The 23,398-nt window shown below is 35.9% G+C and overlaps 1 protein-coding gene across 1 annotated transcript in view; it reads right to left on the bottom strand.

Moving 5' to 3' along the window:
• Positions 1-1,774: 1,774 nt before the first annotated feature.
• Positions 1,775-23,398, bottom strand: part of LOC145662913 (uncharacterized) — a 99,272-nt gene continuing 77,648 nt past the window's right edge. Inside the window, exons 8-9 of the mRNA XM_081728918.1 lie at positions 8,209-8,415; positions 1,775-2,702 (exon numbers count right to left, since the gene is read on the bottom strand). Of these exons, the coding sequence (XP_081585044.1) occupies positions 2,347-2,702; positions 8,209-8,415 (563 nt within the window). The 3' untranslated portion in view covers positions 1,775-2,346. The remainder of the gene's footprint in view (positions 2,703-8,208; positions 8,416-23,398) is intronic.

Here is a 23,398-nt window from a genome sequence, read left to right as displayed (position 1 = left end):
TATTCTTACAAGAACAATTCTTTTGGGATTGAGCATTTTCTTTCTCTTTCGTTTTCAGCTCTCTTATTTTCTCAAGGATTTGTTCTTGCGAAAAATCGCTCTCCCCGCTAATTCCGAGGACTTCTCTAATCGCTGAAATTTCAACTGACTTCGCCATTTTCTTCGTTCTGCTTTTCGATCTCAACAACATGAACCTTTCCTATGTTTCTAAAATCCCGGACTATCAGCCCCCAATATATGCAAGCCTCCTTCTTACTCTCCCAATTTTACCTTCCTCCTATTTACATAATATAGGATAATTAAGGATAAATTTATATTAATACTAAGAAGAAGATTTTTATCAACCCTTAACCTGGTTGTCCTCCTTTCTCTTTTTCCTTTAACTTATCGAGAAAGCGAGGTTGCATTCAAATTAGCTCGATTATAATCTAATTAGTCTCGTCTAGGGTAAGACTACTTTAGAGATTTCCCTTCCCGGGAACGATTTTTTAGGAATTAGAAAAACATAGCCTTTCTTTATATAATTAACCATTTATTAGATAATTATTAAGAAAGTTGGATTTGGTTCAATAATAATAGTAAGTTGTCTACTTTTCTCTAAATTGCTCCCACTCAAGAAAAATTCCTACCTAATTCCTTAAATGAAAATGCTCTAGGATATATAATGTTATAACTAATTAAGGGATTGGACTGCGGAGTAATTTGCCTCGCGTTCTCTTACAAGCTGACAAATTTACTCCTTAATTCTTTCTATCAGCTATACTAATTATTCATAGTATGCTTCACCTAGTTGCCCTAAGCGTAAAGCAACATTCTTATGTGAACTGCTTTACTGGGAAAAAAACTAGCTAATAACTTAGGTTTGAATATGGTTAGGTAAAGGTATTTTTGGACCCGTAACCTGGATCCGAGGGTAAATCAAGTGGTAGGAAACTCTATCAGCTTCGTCTATATTTCAAGACTCTGCTTCAAAATAAGTATTAAGATCCTGAAAAAAGAATCTTATATCAATCAATAGACCGGGTACCCATTTATCACCCTGTGAACAACTCTTAGTTCACTTAAAATCAATTCTCTCTTCGTTCTTATATAAACGAGAGAGCCAAAACTATTTAATATTTAATCCTGACTGAAAATTCTCTAATTTTCCTACACACTTCTCCTCGCGCCTTACTTATACAAAACCCCATATTCAAATACCAGTAATGTTCACGATAGTTTCTTTCGCGATTCCAAAAACATCTTAAAACCGATTTATTAAACTCAAATTATATCTTAATTCGCGAGTCCTATCCTCTAACCAAAAAACAAACATTTCTAAGTCAGAAATTAATTCCCTATATATTCTAGTGAAACGGTTTCCCTTACTCTGAGAAACATAAAGGAACGAAACAAGTCTCCATCACTCTGGAGGATTCCTTTCAGAATGACCTAACTGCAAATTCCGCCTCTTTTTATAGCTGTTAGGCAAAACTCGGCCGCAGGAACTTCTTGCGGGTAGCGGGGACTATGAGTTTACCTCGGCAAAAAATATTCCTTCTCCTATTTCCAAACTACAACGACTCACGTTCCCCTGAGAAGTGTATCCAACTATAAGAAGTTTCACTAATGCATACAAGTAATTTACAAAGCTAAAAAAAATATGAATAAGAATTAGCACAAATTTACATAGACTATATACATACACACAATATATACACTTACGTAAATTATTAACCAGGCCTGGTACTCTTAATCTACTAATTATTTATTCTGGAATACTCTATTTATATAATATACAGCAAGGTGTGCCTTGCAGCAGAGAGATTGAACTTAGCTTCAAGATTAGGAAGCAGAGGGATTGATGTTTGCGTGAGAATGAGGAAAGCAGAAGAATTTAACTTAGCTTCAGAATTAGGGAACAGAGGGATCGATGTTTGCGTGACGGATGACGCACTATAAAGTAAAGAAGCGGGGATAAAATTTGAGTTAAGATAAGAGGAAAGAGTAGACACGAAGAATACGTAAGATGAGGCAAGGATAAGGTCTATTCTATCAGAATAAGCGGGCATAAGGTGAGGGTGGTAAGTTGAAACTTTTGTGAAGTTGAAATGAGACGAGCTTGAAATAAACATCTTTGGTCGTGGAGTATTTTCTGGGCAAATATTAAGAAATGAAAACTTTCACCGCAACATATTTGTGATATGAAAACTAACCTCACTCTTCAGTTTCTTTCTTCTTGGAAATGAGCCCAGCATACTCTTGTAATTAACCCTGTAAACAACGCTATAGATATACAGAAATTCTGTAAATACCATGTAAATACTGTAAATACCCTGTAAAGTCAATATATTGACGATCTGTTCCTTAAGTTGACAAAGTTTTATTAAGAAGCATTGTTAAGTTCTTGAAACATGATGGAGTGTCCGTCCAGGACTTATAAAACTCTTTTGACCCTGAATAAGTAGCGCAAATTGTTCCCAAGATACCTAACGCTACAATGAGTATATTTAACACTTTTTCGTATCCTTTTAGCGAATCGTCAGAATAGTCTTGGTATTTCAACCGAAAGTAGAATAACGGTGGAAGAACTAATATCAGTGGTCCAGATAGCAGTCCACCAATGAGGCCCATTACAACTGAGAAATCAGGAACAGCTAATCCCACTATTGTAGCCAGCATGAGAAGCAATGTTCTTACAACACAGCGTTTCCAGTTGAAATCTGAAAAGATAAAATAAAATAAAATATTAGATCTTCAGAATCTCAAAACTACAGAACAATAGTCACATACACATTTGGGTATTTTCTGTAATTACAGTATTACACTAACGAATTTCTTGGGGATTTTTTTTTCCCTGAAATAGGAGTTTGTTATGAAAGAAGTGCACAACATTAAAAGAAGTTAAACTAAGACTAATAATATCATACTTGAATAACATTTTAATACTTTAACACATTTTGTTTTTTAAAACAATTGAATCATTGTTCGAAAACCGATCATCTCCATCGAAGCTAATTTGAGAGGAGTAACAAACAAAACTAAATTAATCAATATGTATCTGACATATAGGGTTATTTTCATTTTTGGAAAGTAGACAAATGACAGTTCTACGGTCAGAAAATGAAAACAGCCCTATATGTCAGATGCACATTGACTAATTTGGTTTTGTTTACATCACTCCTCTCAAATTAGCTTCGATGGGGATGACCGGTTTTCGAACTCAACGATTCAATTTATCTTAATTACTTTTAAGACTTGGAACTTTAAGAATTCTTAATTTAGTGGAGTTGGAAAACTAACATAGTTAAAGTAACATAAAACAAATAAATAAAAAAAACTTGCTTCAAACAGGTATTTACATGTCAAACCATTGAATCTAACTTTAAAAAATAAATGTACTTTATCACTGTTTTCACCTCCCCAAGACCAAAAAATAATGTACTGAAATCCAGGGCAAAAGATGATCAGAAATATCAAAGTATAAACTAACAAAAACCTGTAGAAAAATAATATTGCTTAACTGAACATTTTTTTAATTCAGATGAATATTACAAGTATGAATAAACTCAACTAGGTTATTGCGGATATAGTGTTCTAGGAACATATTAAATTAAGATAAATGTGAAGGTTTGACTTTCGCCAATAGGTGTCAGCACGTTTTCCCTATGTACTTTGAAGGAAATGACAATATTAAAAATAATTCATTTACAATTCAAGAAACAAATGTTCAAAGCCAAGTTGACTAAATAATAATCAGAGAATAATCCATGCAATTGTTTTGATATTTTGTTTTGTAGTGTGATGTGTGTTTTGATATTTTATTTTACTACGATCACACAACAAAGTGTTCTAGGTTCCCCTTACATAACAATGTGTATGCTCTTCGAATCATTTTCTCGTGCCCTTAAACTCAGTTTGAACAGCCTTCTGAAATGGAAACGTTGTTTTGTTATTTTACATTTTATGAAGCCAAAACGGCTGTTGTGACTAGAAAAATTCCACCATTTTAGATTGAAAACCATCTATTTCCAACAACTTTTATTTCTTTCTATTTTTTGTCACTTTATTTGTCATAACGGAGTTGGTGTATGGCCCCGAACTTTTGATACATCCTATATATGTAAAGTAAAGTTTAAGGGATAAAGTTTATATATATATATATATATATATATATATATATATATATATATATATATATATATATATATATATATATATATATATATATATATATATATATATATATATATATATATGTATTCCTTGAATTTTAATTGAATTATTTTTCATATCGTCGCTCCCTACAAAATGAATTGGACAGATGAGGCCACATGGCGCTTTTTATTGATTATTACCACTCCTTTAAACTTACCTTAATACAACATTTAAACTCTAAAACATTAAAAGAAACAGAAACACAAAGAAGCCAATTTTTCCATATCCAAAACATTACAAAATTTTCAGACAGAACTTCATTAATTTGTTTCTCGTTAAATGCCTGAAATTTACTAATATGGATTTGAATGTGGGTTTAAATCCATTATCTCTATAGAGTTAATTTTGGACCAAATTAATATTTTTGGTAAATACTTGAACGTAAGATTGATTTTATACTGTATATGGTAGTCTTTTTTTATATAATGGAATGTGGTTTGGATCCCACGTTAGATTATGTCTATTTTATATAAACTTACTAGTAATTTAAAAGGAACATTACTCTTTAAAGAACTAACACTATAAGTAGTACTTTTAAGTAGAATTATAAACCCGATATCACAAAGCACACCGATATTTCACACAGCAAATCCCTTATTATTAAGCTTATCAGTGGAGTTTATTCAAACTAAGGTCCCTTGTGGTATGCAGTAAGCGCACACGCCTTCGGAGTTGGAGATCAGTGTTCTATTCCCAGTGGGAGTTCATGCCACTCGGTTCCCATGTTAAACTGCACGTTTACATCGCATATAACCTGGGACATTAAATACCAAACTAAGACATCTGATTAAATTTTTATTCGAGAGACTATATACTTCTGTAACACTTCAAGGTTTAACGTAAAAATATCATAAAATATTTTCCACATCCAGTGATCAATGTTTGATCTTCATCGCCTTATTTAAATTTTTTCCAGTTCCTTTGTTATACTGTAGATAAAAGTTGTAAGGTATTTCTGGAATAGGTTTACATTTACAGTGAATCAGTTGAGATTCCTACACCGTCCATCTACTAAGTTTCGAGACTGGTTACAGTGCTACATGACAGATTACGGGATCTGACGGAGTAAATGAGAATTGGTTAGGGTAAAATTTGATTAAAGTGCTGTGAAGAGTTTGTTGTTTTGCTGCAGCAAGTGTGTGAGTTACAATGCTTCAAGTGACACATTGAGTGATGTGTTGTCATGAATACGAAAACAGAACAGAGGGTAACAATTAAATTTTTCGTTAAAGTTGGTAAAAAAAATGCTGCAGAATGAAAATATTAATAATGTATACAGGGATGAAGCTCTTTCTCGAGCCAGTGTTTTCAAGTGGCATGTTCAGTTCCATGACGATCACGAGTATATCACGGATGACCCTCATAGAAGTGGGCGGCCGACAAATGTAGGAACCGTGCAACAAATCGAATTAATGAGATAGAAATTGCTTGAAAATCGTTGCCAATCTCTAAGGATGATGCTTAAGGATCTAAACATTGGAAAAGGTACTGTTAGGGAAATCGTGGAACTGGATCTTGAGAAAAAAAAAAGAAAAAAAAAGGTTCTCGATTTCTGACATACAAAGTGGCTGACGAAGAAAAAAGAAGTGGCGAGTATCTGCAAGTCGTGGGCGGGTGGAAATGGCAGACAGGAACCCAGTTGGTTCAAAAATATCGTAACTGGTTGATTAGTCACTGTTTCACGTGTACGAGCCTTCCGCAAAACCCCAATCAGCAGAATGAATCGGCAAAGTTTCGCAGCAACCGAAGAAGACGCGCCTCCAGAAGTCATCCAAGAAGATGATGCTGGTGGTGTTTTTCGACTGGATAGATGTGGTTTACAAAGAATTCATATCCGGGAGCGGATCTTTTGGTGAAGATATTTTGACGTGTGAGACCAAAAAATGTTTATTCTCACATGTAAATTCTCCTCCATGACAACGTGACTTGTCACAAGTTGTTGTTGAGCAGTTTTTGGCCAAGAAACAAGATGCCTGCATTAATCAACACTCTTATTCTTCCAATCTATCCCAAGCAGTCTTCTTTGTTCTTTCTGTTTTCCAAGGTTAAATCCATACTGAAGCAGGAGAGATTTCGCTCCATCCAGGCTGTTACTAGTAAACTGAACAGGGTCACATTACAAGACTTCCAGAATGGGATCGCCGCTGCTTGTAACGAAAGAGGAGAGATATAGAATAATACGTGGTTACGGTTATTCTGTCGTGTACTTCCTTTTTATACCACCAGTCTCGAAACTTAGTAGATAGAATGTACAGTATATTTTTTATATAACTGGAGTAGGCGTTGTAGCTATGGTGTATATCACGTTAGTAATGATTTGTGAAAGAATCGTAAAATTAGCTCAAATATTGACTACGGTGATTTCGAACTTACAGTACTTTACTTCTCAATCCACGATATGCAGATTGTAATAGTTTACCATATTTCAATACACGTCATTTTTACCTAATATAAATTAACAAAATTGATTCTATATAAATTAATAATAAAGAATTTGTCGTCATAACGAATGCACTTTCAGTACACATTTTCTGTGGAACATATCCTTCATAAACCAAACCTACTTTTAAAAACCCACCATACAGTTCTATATCACAACAGTGTACTAAATTGTCCGCACAGGTTCTAGTGAAACTTGGATGACTTTCAAAAAACTTTTTAAAAAAAGTTTTAATTAAAAGTAAACGAGATCTTGCATGAACGAGACGCTTGAAGGTACTCTGTCACACGATCAATGAAATATTGAATGGCATTTCAAATACCTGACTTTGATAAATACCCTTTGATTTATCATTTATGTGAGTTTCATTTTCTTTTCAGAAATGTAGATATTCTCAACATTCTTAATGCTGTATTTGTGGTTTTGTTGATCTCTTAATTCAAACTTCCCCAAAATTGCCGCACGAAGCTGGATTGAAACCCATTTTGTGATAGTACTGAGTATCGAGCTGAGGACCACATACATGAAAGAAATGTACGCTTATCAATTAGATTATTCGGGGAAAATGTTTAATATTTGATTCTTAAAGAACAGAGTTGTCCAAAGATGCATATAACAATCGATATGTTACATCAAAACAAAATGATATTGGTGAGTGTAAATTGATGAATGAATTTTTGAGGTGTAGGATAACCACGCCACCTTACAAAATGAGATATTTAAATATCACTTTCATGCGTTGTTTTCGAGAAAGTAGAGAAAAATGAATTATTTGTTGTAAAGCTGAAACGTTACTACTGTACTATAACCATGTCACCTAACAAAATGAGATACTGCAATGTAAATTTTCATGCGTTGTTTTCGAGAAAGTAGAGAAAAATGAATTCTTTTTGTAAAGCTGAAACGTTCATACCATAGGATAACCACGTCACCTAACAAAATGAGATATTTGAATATCACTTTCTTGCATTGTTTTCGAGAAAGTAGAGAAAAACGAATTATTTTTTGTAAAGCTGAAACATTAATATCGTACTGTAACCACGCCACCTAACAAAACGAGATACTTAAATGTAAACTTTCATGCATTAGTTTTCGAGAAAATAGAGAAAAACGAATTTTGATGTGCTAGAAAGTTTCGTTTGTTGTCAAAAAATGTTGCCAGTTCTTACTTTCATGGAAGGAATGGTTTATTTGTTTATATACTCCATGTGAAACACAGTGTGCGTGGGTTTTCTCGGGGATCTCCCGTTTCCTCCCACTTTCTTCATTCCACCATTTCATTCATTACTCATCATCACCGTCTCCTTTAGCCTAACCGGCATAACCGTAGGACGTAAAACTCAAAGATTTCATTTTATACTCCATATGCAAAATAAATAAATAAATAAATTAATTAATTAATAAAAACTGTTAAGCTGCTCATTACATCTGTTATTGATATTCTTCTTCACCTAACGATGACATAATAATAGTGATGTACATACTACTTGAAAATAAATAAAATTTAAAAAAGTGTCGAGTCCACACAAGCACAATCTGTTTACTACAGAGTTTAGAAAACATTCCATTACCTTTTGGTATCCCTAAACAATCTTCCACGTCCTGGAAGATGGTATTTGAATCCAAAACTATACACAAGCATAACTGTAGAGTCATCATCAGGATATCCAGATGTACAGCAGGTTCATCAGGAAGATTTGAGAGTAGGTTGTCATGTGCGTAATCTCCATAGACATAATAGGCTCCTATGCACGTTGTCAGATATAGCAATCCACTCACTGTTTAATTACAAATGATAAAAAAGTATTTATCAATATTATGTGCAATATTAATGTTACCCACAATACTAGATTTTGGGTTGTCTCGTCTCGAAAAGTTGAAGTAAAAGTGGTTTCTTGTCTCAAAAAGTGTATTTGTTTCAGTGGCGGATCTAGAAGGTAAAACCTGGGGACAACGATAACCCAGACTATGATAGGTATATCATGAGTTCTCTATGAACTTCCAAAAATTTATAAATAATAGATTCAATTACTTTTTTCACTCAAATATCTGGGGGGGAGGGATAGTACAGTCGGCCCCGGGCTAGATCCGTCACTGATTTCTTTCTATTCGAAAGGCACTGTCTTCTCTCGTATTTCGTCACAAAATATGTCTCGTCTCGTTTCGTGGGCAACACTATATATACAATATGCATACTGTTTTATACACTACGAATACACAAGAAAATTATGTTATGTAGGGTAGTTTACGGCCCAAACTAAGCGAATGAGATGAGGCTTAAGGCTCGGGTCTGTGAATTTCGGCAACAGATAACAGAGAAGACATGTAATGCATGAATAGATGGAACTTCATAAAAATAAAAATTGTTTTTTATAGATTTCAGCCAGTACGTCATATTTACATGTACACCTTCATTTATTTAAGCTAAAATAATAATAATAATAATAATAATAATAATAATAATAATAATAATAATAATAATAATAATAATAATAATAATAAGAAGAAGAAGAAGAAGAAGAAGAAGATGATGATGATGATGATGAACCGTGGTAGCTCAATGATGGTGTTTACGTCTGGCCCGTGAGGTCCTTGTATTGACCTCAACTTTCGCCAAGTAGGTTTTAATGCATAAATCCACCGTATTTCTCGGAGTTTTCCCATTTTCTCTCACTTTCTTCATTCCACTATTTCCATTCTCCACCATCACCATTTCCTTTAGTTTACACGGCATAATCGTGGAACGTAAACCCGAAGAACTCACTTCAATAATAATATCTAATAATGATAATCGTATCGGTAGGTCCATCGCTATTGACTGCTATGCAGAAATAACAAGAAGTATTGTATGCTATAAAATAAAATAAAATAAAGTTCACAAAGTGAAATTTCAAGCTTATCTTTAAAATTTATATTCTTTTATAGACATTTGAATTACACAATTTAGGTTAACTAGGAATTAACATTACCACTGAAAGTTTTGACAGTAGCAAACAGAGTTTTACACACAATCCTACAAAAGATAGAAGAGCGTCTATATTGTCAAGAAAGTCTAAGTCTCTGTAAATCAACGTACTTTTACACTTTTGTTTCGATTCGACAATAGTCGAATTGATTTGTTGACAATACTGGAATATATAAAAGAAACAGATAAAGAAAAGGATATTAATACATTCATTAATACAATAATCTATATATATATATATATATATATATATATATATATATATATATATATATATATATATATATATATATATATATATATATATATATATATATATATACAGAGCGTTCAAAAAGTCTCTATACACCTGAATCGTGACAAGTCAAAGTCGCATTCAAAGTCACATGAAATAAAATTTTATGCGGTTTGCAACACTGCTATATTATCGCCTTGCGTGAAGTTCCTTTCTTAGATTCCAGTCGGCAAAGTGACGTTGAAGTGATTGTTGCATCTAGTTAGCGGTCTCTGAAACAATGGTGTTAGTTTTGGAACAACGAATATTCCTGGTTGAACATGTGTTCCGTGAACAAGGTGAGTACAAACAGGCAGTCAAAGATAAGTTTGCAGCTAGGTTTCCGGATACACCTGTTCCGAATCGTCACATTGTAAGGGCACTGATCGATAAATTTAGAGACATTGGAACGGTAATGGACTGATCGAAGTGGTAGACCGTCAGTGCTCGATGAAGAAAAAATGCCACACATATCGGATGCAATGCAACATAGCCCCCATAAACCACTTCGGAAACTTGCCTAGGAAGAAGCAATAAGTGTTGGTACGGCACAAAAGGCGGCTTGTAAGAAACTGCGTCTTATCTCGTATAAGGTGAGAGTGGTGCAGCAGTTACTTCCTCCCGACAGTGTAAAACGAGTGCAGTATTGTAAATAGTTTACACGGTTTGTTATGGACAAGTCTGACGATGTTTTGGATATTTTTTTTTTTTTTTACTGATGAGGCCTGGTTCCATTTATCAGGTTACGTCAATGCCTAGAACTCATGTATGTGGTGTGCAGAAAACCCACATGTCATACATGAAGTTCCTCTGCATGACCAGAAGGTAGGAGTGTGGATTGCAATATCCAGAAGGAGAGTAGTCGGCCCCATATTTTTCAGACAAACAATAGATTCAACTCGTTATTGTGAAATTATTCACCAGTTCATGGGAGAACTAACGGAAGACGAAATTCGTAATGCTTGGATACAACAAAATGGACCTACAGCACATACAGCTCGCCAATCCATGAGATTACTGCAAGAGATTTTTAGAGATCGAATAATTTCAAAGGGATTGTGGCCACCTCGGTCTTCTGACTTGTCTCCTCCGGATTTTTACTTCTGGGGTTATGCAAAGAATTCTGTTTATAAAGGGAACCCCCACACGCTACAAGAACTCGAAACAGCTATTCGAGATTTTGCTCATAGCATTCCACATGAACAACTTGTGAGAGTATTTGAGAACAAGAAGAAACATGTGCAAGCATGTTTGGAGGCTCATGGGGGACATTTCCAACATTTGCTGTAAAAATATGTTTTAAAATGTGTATGTATATGCTACGCCCTCTACATAGTGCTTTCATGCCATAAAACATAATAAATTTTGAGTAAAATAATTTTCTCGTTGCTTTGAATATGTGACAATTCAGGTGTATAGAGACTTTTTGAACGCGCTGTATATATATATATATATATATATATATATATATATATATATATGTGTGTGTGTGTGTGTGTGTGTGTGTGTGTTCTAAAATTTTTGTATATAGTGAGATAATAGAAATATCTAAAAATGTTATTGGGAACAACAAGTGACCACCAGTTCTGATAAAATATGTCATTGTTCTTAAATTTCCACTGATGAGTGTTAATTCAAATAATCTGAAGATCTGATTGTGAAAAAGGACTACAACCTGTGTTTGTTCATGAGGAAGTGTCCGAATGTAGCACTTGAAATATTAGAAAAAGATTGAGGCATATTAATACAAGAGCAATTCGTTATAATGTAATGTGTTCCACACGCTCCACAAGTGGCTTTAAATGAATTTAGTTGAATAGAACAAATTTAAGAGCACATTTTTGTATAATGATAATATATACACAATGCAGCAAATTGAAATGTAAGGTATGTTTTTTAGTTCAAAAATTAAAGTCTGCGGATTATTTTACTTTCACTCATAAAGAAAGTGTACCGCCGATAGTGAATAGCATGATGAAAATGTTCGCTATCGTTTCAAAAAGATTATAATTTCCCTTTTTCTCTTTTATTGTACTGAGGGAAAATATTTGGCGTACGTAAAAACGTAGGTTTCATGTGTAAATCTATTTCTTGGACTTAACGTACAGCAAACGTATAACTGAAAAGTATATTTTACACGTATTTCCCGTATAAGTGTTCCAAATAAACGCACTTTCCGTACGAACGAAAGAATTGTATATAGGCGATCAGGATCTCACATAGAGATAGACATATGTAACAAATAGCTGACATATGTAATATATGTATACCTATGTAATATACGGAATACTGTTAGATGTCACACATCCTGCAACGGCATAACATCTAAAGTGGAAAGGTGCGTTTGTAGCATATGGATAACGTATGCTCTGTTCTGCTTTCTGTAGTAAACGTAAGGATTCCGTATATTTGTACAATATTCCCCTGTTCGGATAACGGATTTTTCTCAGTGTGTCTTCTTTCTTTTTTTGTGAGTGCTAAATGTTCTCACAAAATTTTCTGGGGGCGCTCAAGCACCAGAGCATCTACAGAGTCAGCACCCCTGATGAGTTGGTATTATTCGTACAATTTCCATTTACTCTTAATTGGAAGTACAGGGCGGTCCGGAAGTGGGCGTACCCCCTTTAGTTTCAACAGTATAGTGTTAGTTATGGTAGAATATCTGTATACAGTTACCTTGAAGTCTTAAGAGTCATAGACATGGGTATGATCACCATCCATGTCGTGACACAGCTGAATTCTGCGCCAAGTTCTCACAGATGTTTTTGCGGAGATACTCCGGAGTCACGAGGCTGAAAGGCGTGTTCCACAGCTGCTCGTAATTTCTGCGTTGTGTGATATCGAGTGTCTCTTACTTGTTGCTTTATGAAACCCCAGAGACCATTGTCTGGTGTCGTCAGATCAGGAATGCTTGGAGACCATTCAAAGGGAGCTGGTGATGATGTTCAACCTCTTCCAAGCCAGCGGTCAGGAAACGTCTGATTCAGGTAATTGCGCAAGTGAATCGTGAAGTGCGCTGGTGCTCCATCCTGCTGTGTCACAACAGTGTCAAGCAATGCTACCAAACAAATGTGGGTAACACTTAAACCACCAAAAAACACCAATTAGGGGTACGCCCACTTCCGTACCACGCTGTAGGTTACTGGTAGTTGTCAAGTGACTGCAACCATTTGTCTAGAATACGAGAAGATAGTCAAAATGTAGGTGATAATGCGCTTTGTCATGTTAATAAATAGTAATTATCTGCTATACACTCAAGTTACTGGTTGTAGTTGCATCGCTCTTGTAACTAATATATAAACTTCTTTCATTCTTTCAGCTTTTTTATATGTATTTTTGAGAGAGGTATCATTTTCTTGCGCTGAAGAACAAAATTGTATATTTACTCAAACGCTTCTCTAACCCTTCAAAAATATTTTTTTAAATTATAAAACAGGCGGTTACGTAACCATCAAATGTATAAACGGCAGCGTCCGCACCTGATAAATATTACCCAATGGCAACAGCCGAAATCAGTTAATTATTTGAATGATTACCGTACATTTCGTATGCGGTTTGAACGATTTTCTTGTTGGACAACTCTACTACGGAAAAACGCTTGTAAGTTGATGGATGTACTTTTATCTCCTATTATTAAGCTTTTACATTAGCAGTGGTTATTTAGCCATTTAATATTAGTGGTTAATTGATTTCATCTCCTTCCACCAGGGAAACTATTCTCTTCATCGGTACATTCAGATGTTACTTATGCAATGCCTGGGTTACCCTACTACATTTCGTTCACAGGATATTTCGGTAATGCTCATTTTCTGTCACAGGTTATCACACTTGAGCTCTCTCGTGGCTATATACTTATCGTACGCGTCTACGGTGTGGGAGATCCGGGTTCGATTCTCAGCGGGATTCATGTGGTTCTGATTCCATGTTAAACTGTAGAACCACGTCTCATATAACCTCGATGATGAGAGGGACATTGAACTCTATCCTATTTAAGTACACTCATGTCCAAAATGATTGTCGCATATCTATAACTGTCTTCTTGTAAGAATATAATTTTGATAATGAGTTTGCAGGGTACCTTTAATACTGATACTATGTGCATAATCGAGAAATGTATATTTGTGGTAAATGTCATAGGAAAAGTATTATAAATACGAAAATTAGAATGAGTAAAACCAAATGTTGCTGAATGGACAGGAAAGTTTTATTTTCGTTTTATTGTTCTTATTTACTGCTGTTTTGACATGAAATTTGCCATATACATGTCTTTGCCGATTATACACTAACTAACATTATAAGAAATACCGGGCGAATTCGTTACCAAATTATCAACATATTTATAGGCATGCGACAATAATTTTGGACATGAGTGTACCTACAAAGTCCCAATTCATTGAATCTGAAATTTATTTTTTACGTGTGTTTTTTTTTTAAAGTCGTAAACACGGCAAAATGTAGCTTGATAAGTGGTATTCATACTAGAAACAGCAACCCCTTGCGAAAATTGTACTTACTTCTGGTTACCTTAAATGAGAAGGTGCGTACGTTAGCACGGATATAGCTACATCAAACTGAAAAAGTCGATATTCATCTTTAGATATCACGATAACATATAATTATCTATGATATTAGCACAGTTACTGCGCGATAAAATTAATTATGATGTTACCAAATTTTGTGTTACACTTTAGAAATATTTAACAAATCTATTTTAACTTGAAGTAAAAAAGATAATAAGTAAATAGCAAAACTACATAATTTAAACAGTTTGAGGTAGAATATTTTTACTTTAAACAAGCAATGTATTTCAAATGACATCTATCATACTTTTAAGACTCCAATCCAGGACATCGTCCTGATAAGAGCGTTCTTCGTTATTCGCCGTTTTCAAGATAGGCTTCTAATTTATTCTTCATCTATACGTTGCTGTTTCGCCAGCTGATGAAGAATTGTTTTCATTCTAATTGCCTAGATAATATTACATGATTAGTACTATGACAAGAAGTGTACGTTCCGCAAAAAGAATTACCTAGGTAGGCTATATCAGTTACAAACCGTATGCACCTAATACTTCTATCTGCTACTGAAATACATGGTGTTTCAAAATGAATATAGGGGTTTTTAATGCTTTGTAATACGGTATTTATTATAATTAATTTACAATTATAAATAATACATCAAAAGAAAGAGCAACTTTCCACTGTATGTACCGTTTCCTCTATCTGCCGTTAGAAAGCGCTCGAAGCTAAAGATGGCCACTAGTGAGCAGATTTACATTTTGCAGACTGAATCTGTAGTTACAGTACAACGTGCTTTCCGTATTAAATTCAATTGTAATCAACCAAGTGATAACAACATCCATAGATCGTATCATCAGTTTGAAAACACCGGCCGTCTGAGCAAAGGGGAGAGTACTGGATGACCAAGAGTGACTGAAGAACATGTTAAACGGAGGCATGTAGGAGTTTTTCACGTGTAGCCCCAAGAAATCAATTGAGAAGGCTAGTCTTAAATTAGCAATTCCAGTGACGTCTGTAAGGAGAATTTTAAGGAGATTGAGGAATTTAAGAAAGAGGAGTGAAGCAGCAATTGTTGCAACAATTAGTCTACTTCAAACATACTGATCAAGGTTTGGGAAGAACTCGCCTATCAACTCGATGTGTGTGCCGTGTGATTGAATAGCGCTCATACTGAACAATTGTAGCAAAAACTGAGTTGCTCTTTCATTTCATGTATTATTTATAATAGTACGTTAAGTGTAATAAATACTACAAAACCATAAAACCCCGATATTCATTTTGAAACCCCTGTATGATTTTTCTCTATGTACAGCCATCGTATTCATAATTTTTCAATGTTATAAATTTGATATATTTGTGCAGGCGGCAAGATTATGAACAAATTTCGTAGTTTACAAGTGACCAGTGGGACATGTGGTAGTGTTATCAGAGCCTCTTAAGTAAAATTTCTTGTATATGGACATTTATTATTATTATTATTATTATTATTATTATTATTATTATTATTATTATTATTATTATTATTATTATTATTATTATTATTATTATTATTATTTAAGAAAAGAAAAAGATAATTTGAGCCTAGTCTAATTTCTGTGAGAGCGGTCGGATACACTTGCAAGATCACATATTGAACCAGAGCGTTTTCATGGCTACATGGTTAGAGTACACCATTTTGGCAAGGACAGACCAGTAGCTAGGAGTGGTCAGGGGTGAACGAAACTCCTATAACTTTCAGTTGTTTGCTTGGATAAATATATGTTCAGTCAAGCTGAACTCAATTCCCTCGGCAACAATTTATCTCAACCTTCCTGTATTCGTGTTTCGGCTAAGGGCCTAACTGAGGGAGGCCCGGGTTTGTTTTGAGGTACGAGCTCATGTGGTTCGGACTCCACATTAAACCATAGGTCCATGTCTCATATAGCTTCACTGTTTAAAAGTATATTCTGAAACTAACAAACAAACCGAACATTAAACTATCAAAATGGCTGCTAAGATAATTGTCCTATATGAAAAAATTACTTTGAACATAAAATATATTTAAAAATATATTAGCATTATACGTCTACAGTATAGGATTCGCCTTCTCTACAGAATTTCAATAGCTTTATACGGTATATAGATTTTCCAGTATAGGACCGATTTACTTTACGTGATACTCTTTCTGATGATTCCACTTTTCTCTCCAAATCGCTTTACAATCACTTGAACAATCATACAGTAACAGAACGAAACGAGAAATGGACTATGTCTTCTGACTTTTACTGATCTTATATTCTGGCAACCTTGTAAATTAGTGTACACAACCACTCATATCTCCAATCCCAACACATCCATCTCTACAAAACAGCGCAAATACTCATCAGACAGATAATAGATAGCGTTGATGGGAGACACCACTGCAGAAATTCACCTCGAATACATTATATGGATCTTTTAGTGCTTGCTACCAGCTGGTCGCAGGATTATGTACAAAATAGGTAAAATTAATAGAAAAAAGGTTTTGGCAACACTCAATTAGAATGCAAAACATATAAGAAGCTTCACATGTGACAATATGAGGAAAGCTTGTGATATCGAATAATTTAGTAAGAGAAACAAACTTATAAATTAAAATTCTTTTTTTTTTTTTTAAAGTTTAACGTCCCATGAGTACGCATCGAAGGTGGAAGAGACGGTGATAATGAGATAATGAGATGGATGCTAATAATGGACTGAAGAAAAAGAGAGGAAATAGGAGAACCCCGAGACAATACACGTAAACTGTATTTGTCCACCACAAAGTTCACTTTTTGCTAGCTTGAATTGAAACAGGGACCCTACGCACTAGAGGCGAGCGCTGTACCATTGAGGCACGTATAAGTTTTTAAGTTTCATTCCTATTTCAGAAATGTGTTTAATTGTGTGAGGATATTAGATGTAAGACTAAATCATATTTGATATTTTAAGTTCTTTTTCTCGGTTTAGTTATAAATCAGTTTCATCAAATATACAGATCCCGTGATTTACTGGATAATCAACGGAAATATTGACCTTTAAAAAGGGATTGCGCAAAAAATAGAGCAAATGATAATACGCTATTTTAATCTACATTGCTTTTCTCTAGGTTTTAATCAGGGACGGCGCTAAGGGTGGGCGAGGGTGGGCAACTGCCCACCCGATGGATGGCCTCGCCCACCTATCCGCCCACCCCAACAGAACAGGGGTGTCATTAAGGGGGGACAGGAGATGGCAATTGCCCCCAGCAAGATTTTGAGGAATACATATACTTTATCGATTGTCTACTAATATACTAGTGCCAACTGTGAAAGTCTTATGTTGTTGGTGTTCTTGCCCCCTCAAGCGAAGTCTGAAATGACACCCCTGCAACAGAAGGAGAATAATAAAGGTGACCAGTGCCGGATTTAGGTTTGATGGGGACCTAAGCTATTGAAGATAATGGGGCCAATTTATTTCTAGCATTCTTTTTCAGCGACAAAATTTCGCCTTTTCTGTTTGAATATATGTTATATGTTAATTTATGGACCTAATACATATCTATTAAGTAAATACGTTTTCGTGTATATTTCGTTAACTTAACTTACTGTTTTGAATACATTACAGAAAAACTGTAAAATTTGTAAAATTAGCGGTAGTTTAATTTGGTACCAATAAAGTCCCTTGCCGGTCTTTTTGCACCAACTATGATCCACGCTCCATGCCATGCTTCTACAATATGTGGAGGCCGCATCATTTCTCATTTCAAGTTGTTTCTATTCAGTTGGGTAAAGTTTGAAACGTTTCCAGGGATCCGTGTAAGTAAATACAGTCTAAATATCATCCAGGGTTGGTAATTACTGCCTGAAGCTCAATTAATCGTGTGAGCTTTTTCGAGGTCAGGTTACTGGAGTAACTCAAAATGGAATGCAACCCTCGAAGATTACACAAGGTGTAATACGACACAAATATGCTGGAACCAGAGGCGAACTTAGAAGGTTAAAACTGGAGAAGGGGCAACTAAAACCCAGATTATGATAGATATATCGTGAGTTTACTCTAAACTTTCAAAAATATGTAAGTAATGGCTTCAATTATTTTTGTCACTCAAAAAACTGGGATCGTAGACCTCTCCGGCCCCTGGCTAGATACGTCTCTGGCTGAAAATCATAAAAACATCGTTAAAAAACCTAACTGTTGCACTAAAATTATTATAAGACCTATAAATGTAGGTAGCATCTTTTTACTGCGACGTGAAAAGATGTTGGTACCTTGCCTTGCTATGTAGTAACCAGTGGCGTATTTAGGGGGGTGGCTTCCGGGCTTAAGCCCCCCGAAATCACTTAGTATATAAAGTAAATGAAATATCTTGCAGAATTTTCACATTTCCAGGCAAAGCCCTCCCCGAAAGTTAGCAAAGCCCCTCCCGAAACAAAATCGTAAATACGCCACTGGTAGTAACTAGTGCCGATAACCTAATGGATTCAGCCTGTTGCATACTAACTTACACAAGGTAAATTCGGGCAGTTCTGAACGTAACAATACATAAAATACTGTTAATATATACAAACGAACGACTCATATGCCTAGAACGAATGGATGAAATCACTACGATTCGTGCTTCTATTCTTTCCTTTAGTCAGGGGCGGATCCATTCTAAATGTTTAGGGGGGCAGTCGTTCGAAGTCAATAGGTTTTATTTTACGTTTATAATACAAAGGTGAAAATTCTTAGGATAGGTTTTATTTTTAAAATAAAAACATATTCAATTCTGGGGGGCGATCGCCCCCTGGATCCGCCCCTGCCTTTAGTGATCCATTATTGCACTCTATAGATCACTATATGAGCTCCTCCATGGCTAAGCGGTTAGCGTACGCACCTTTGGCGTGGGAGACCCGGGTTCGATTCTCGCTGGGAGCTCATGTGGCTCGGATTCCACGTTAATCAGTAGGTCCCGTCTCATGTAGCCTCGCTGCTGAAAGGAACGTTAAACTCAAAATCAACTCAACTTTATAGATCACTATGAAAATCAGTGCCAAGTTCTGAAAGTTATGAAAATACTTCTGCAAATTACTTTTCATACTTACGTACAGCGAAATAAAATAGCTATAATTTTGCGATGTAAAGATTATTGCCGCTTAGGGCTGTAATTCCTTTATATTTTACTATTATTTCGCGAGCTTGTCGTTTCATGCCTTCTTCTTAAGCATCCACTGTTACCAGACTCAATTTCTTGTCGAATTCCAAATAGTACAAGAAAGGGTAGCACTAGAGTTCTCTCCGCATACAAGATACAGTATTATCACTTATGCTGTGAAGTCTTATCAAAGTAGCTAAGTGTAATGGCTGGAAAACAGGGTCCCGATTACAAATGGGGCTCTGAAACGAAATCCCCATTACAAGCAGAGCTGGGAAACGAGGGTTCCATTATAAACGGGGCTGGGCAACAGAAATCCCATTGGAGGCGGGTAGGGCCTTATTACTTGCTTCATGAGAGCTTAATACATAACAATACAGAACACCGTTGTTGTATGTGCATTTTATCTTATTTGCTTTTTCTTATTATTTGGAAATGACATTACAGCCACTTTTTCTTTAAAATTTTTGGGGCCCCCAAGAGAGCTATAGCTTGTTTAGTTTATACGCAAATCCGGCACTGAAGGCGACATCCTGTACTTCACAAGCAATAGGTATTACTTTCGATTGTAATGTAATAGGTTCTATGACTCTGTTTAACTCTGAAATGGACAATGATTTTAAGATAGATACTTGCAGTAATATAATGATGCCAAAAGTCGTGATTAATGATTTGAAGTTTAACACACATGCACAATCGTGTTATTGAAACGCCAGTGTTTGTATGTGCTGCACTGAAAAAAAAAGTGCTTTCTAAAAAGCCAACTAAATAATGGACAGAGCTGGCCAGTATTATCTATTGTCTCATTTTGAGAAAGAGAGGGAGGAGAGTAGTGCTTTGTGTCAAGAGCGCCGATCCTGGGGGCCCGGGCTCCCCCAAAGCCCATGTGCGCCCCCGCATTTTATTTATGAATATACAATATTTGGCATAATTTGAATTCAATTTGTCTTAAAATCCTCATGCATGCCTTCTGCATCTGAATGCCCTCCCCCCCCCAATTTACAGAGAAATCGGCGCCCTTGCTTTGTGTTGGCGCGATAGCTTCTTATAAGAGGGTTCCAACTTGCAATTGTTTACAGCAATGTACCACATGTCTTACCCGTGTGGCATTAAACAGATTTGTAAAAACCCTAATTATAGCATTGTTGAGTTGATCTCTGTTGCGTTCAGAAGTCTTGGCGGTCGGTGCTTGTTCAGCTAATATGTCGAAAAAATTTAGCGATTTCTGCTCAGGCTCGGTGTCTTTCTCGTGTTCAAAGAAGCGCGATTTTCAATCCGTTGATGTTAGTGATAATCCTTCTTCTTCACTGGGGAAAAGGACAAAAAATACAAATACATGTGACAACCAGGATTCGCAATTTGAAGTGTTCGATTTCGAGGAAAGTGAAAATGAACTAGATGTTGGAGAGAGCGAAGACGACAGCATTGCTTCTGAAGTTACTCATTTATATTTTTTGTCTCTTGCTTTCTTGTAATAAATACTTCAAAGATAAAAATGTTTGCAGCAGCCTATTTTATCCTTGTTTTACTTTACCTACTTATTGTGTATTTTATGTTATTAACGAAAAGTAGAGTATTATCTGTTAGTCTGCGTTGTTTGAACCTTCTTTTATTTCTATGCATTCATGTGCATTCTTGGAGGGAGAGGAGTTAAAGCAGTCTTGAACTTCTTCGACTACACAGAACACACCGTTATTATTATTTAAAAAGCTGAAAGTAGAGGTAGTGTGTGTGCCACGCGGAATTCGGTAGGTCGAGCATATTGCCACGAACTCCCGCAGCCCATCCTAAGTCCTGCATTTCTTCAGTCTTACCAGGTGAATGCTGGAATGGCACCTTCTATAAGGCCAACACAGCTGTTTTCCACATCCTTGTTTCTCCCCTATTTCGGTCTGAGCCTTAGCTAACTAAAGAGTATAAAAATTGAAATTTAATTATTGTCAAAAAATGTCTACATTGCCCAGTTCTCATTTTCGTTGTCCGCCCACCCAGCAACTAGGTCCGCCTCTTTCCGCCCACCCCATCAAGCGTTCCTGGCGCCGTCCCTGGTTTTAATGTACTAATAATACGTCAGTTACAGTTGACCTGACTTTCCCCTCCTCCCCATTTTGTTCTTCAGCAACATGTGAAAACTGATAAATTGGTAAGCAATAGATATACTTCCATCTGGGTTTCACTTATTCTGTCGTTAGGAGTTGAAAAATTTCCGCTGTACAACCTACTCTAAGAAATGAAACTATCTCTGTCCTTTGGAACTTAGCAGATATTGTAAATTTCCATTTTCACGCCTTGTTTTTGCCTTCGTTTGCCACTATGATATGCAGTCTTACTAACAAGAGACATGTTTCGGTTCGAACGCGAAGATCAACATAAAACTTTGCAGATATACACAGGATAAGCACTGACCACTATAGAATGAGTCATTCATTCCCGTGTAAAATTTGTTTTGCGCAAACAGCGCCACCTATAAACAAATAACATGAATTCAGTTTTAAAGCAGGGAAGCAACAAGAAGTGTGTGCGCGCACGATGAGAAGTATAGTAACTGCACAAGACGAATTATTACAAATGTTCTTTATGTTGTTAAGAAAACAAATGGGAATCAACAAAAGTGTACATGTGGGTCCACAAAAAATGTATGAAGCATAACGTTACTTTGCAGTAAGAACACCTGAATAAAGGCAAATCTGCGCACGGCATTTCTTCTTCACTTTCATGCAGTGTTGGGCAAATTTCAATTGAATTAACAATTAGCAATTAATCTGTAAATTTAATTGTTAATTGCAATTAACAATTGAAGTAAGTAATGGTTAATTGTTAATTGCAGTTGGCCATTAATAAAGGAGAATCAATTGCAATTGATCAATCGATTGAAAGTAATTGCAGTGGAAAGTAATTGCAATTGAATTCTGTAATTCAATTGCAATTGAAATTAATTGGCAATTAATTCAATTGCAATTGATTTCCACAGCAATTACTTTCAATTGATTGATCAATTGCAATTGATTTTCACTGATTAATTTTCAACACTGTAGTTCAGAGAAAGCGTAGGGCAATGAAAACTTTAGTCACGACCAATTGACTCACCATCCGTCGTGACCCACGACCCAACGTGACCCACTCTGACCCACCACCCACCAAGAACCACTTTCACCCACTGTGACCCACAGACCCACCAAAACCCATTGTCATCAACTCGGACCCACGATTCATGCCCTCTTCTCTACTGACTAAAGAGTTTAAACTTGTAATAAAACAAGCCTATAAAATTATCATTCATCGGAGTTTGAATCTCTACGATCAATCGCTCAAGCACCGCACTAATACAATAATGGCGGATCTGACCTTTCTAATATAAATAAAATAGAGTGTGTTCGTGTGTCTGTCTGTCTATCTTTGTGCGGCCTGTGAACCAGACGAGTGGACCGAAACTTTTCAAAATTTGGTCACGGGTTGCTTGATCTAGGGCCCAGACCAAGACAAAGAGTTTTTTTTTAATTTCGAACTAGGGGGTCTCCAGGGGACGTTTAACGGGACCGGCCTGGGGACCAGATAAGTCGACTGAGAGTTACCAAATTTTGGTCAAACATACCTTGGTCCAGGTCCCACACCAAGGCAAAGCGTTTCCGAGAAAATTCGAACCAGGGGTTCTCAGGGGGCGTTTACCGGGACATGTAAAAATAGTAGAAAATGACCGATATCAGTGTGGATTTCATAGTTTTCGCGGTCGCTCAGATCAATGGTGAAACTCCGATCGCATTAACTTCCAAATTCAGCCTATTCGGCTGCGGACCGTGGATCAACGGGAAAGGGGGGAAGTGATACCGAAACGTAAAAGTAATCCAAAATGACCGATATTAGTGTCAAATCCATAGTTTTCGCGGTTGCT

Source organism: Thermobia domestica, chromosome 10, assembly GCF_964235325.1.
Source record: "Thermobia domestica chromosome 10, izTheDome1.hap1.1, whole genome shotgun sequence".
In the NCBI taxonomy this organism is placed as follows: domain Eukaryota; kingdom Metazoa; phylum Arthropoda; class Insecta; order Zygentoma; family Lepismatidae; genus Thermobia; species Thermobia domestica.
Note: the sequence above shows the minus strand (reverse complement) of the source record. Positions and strands in the feature narration are given on the sequence as shown.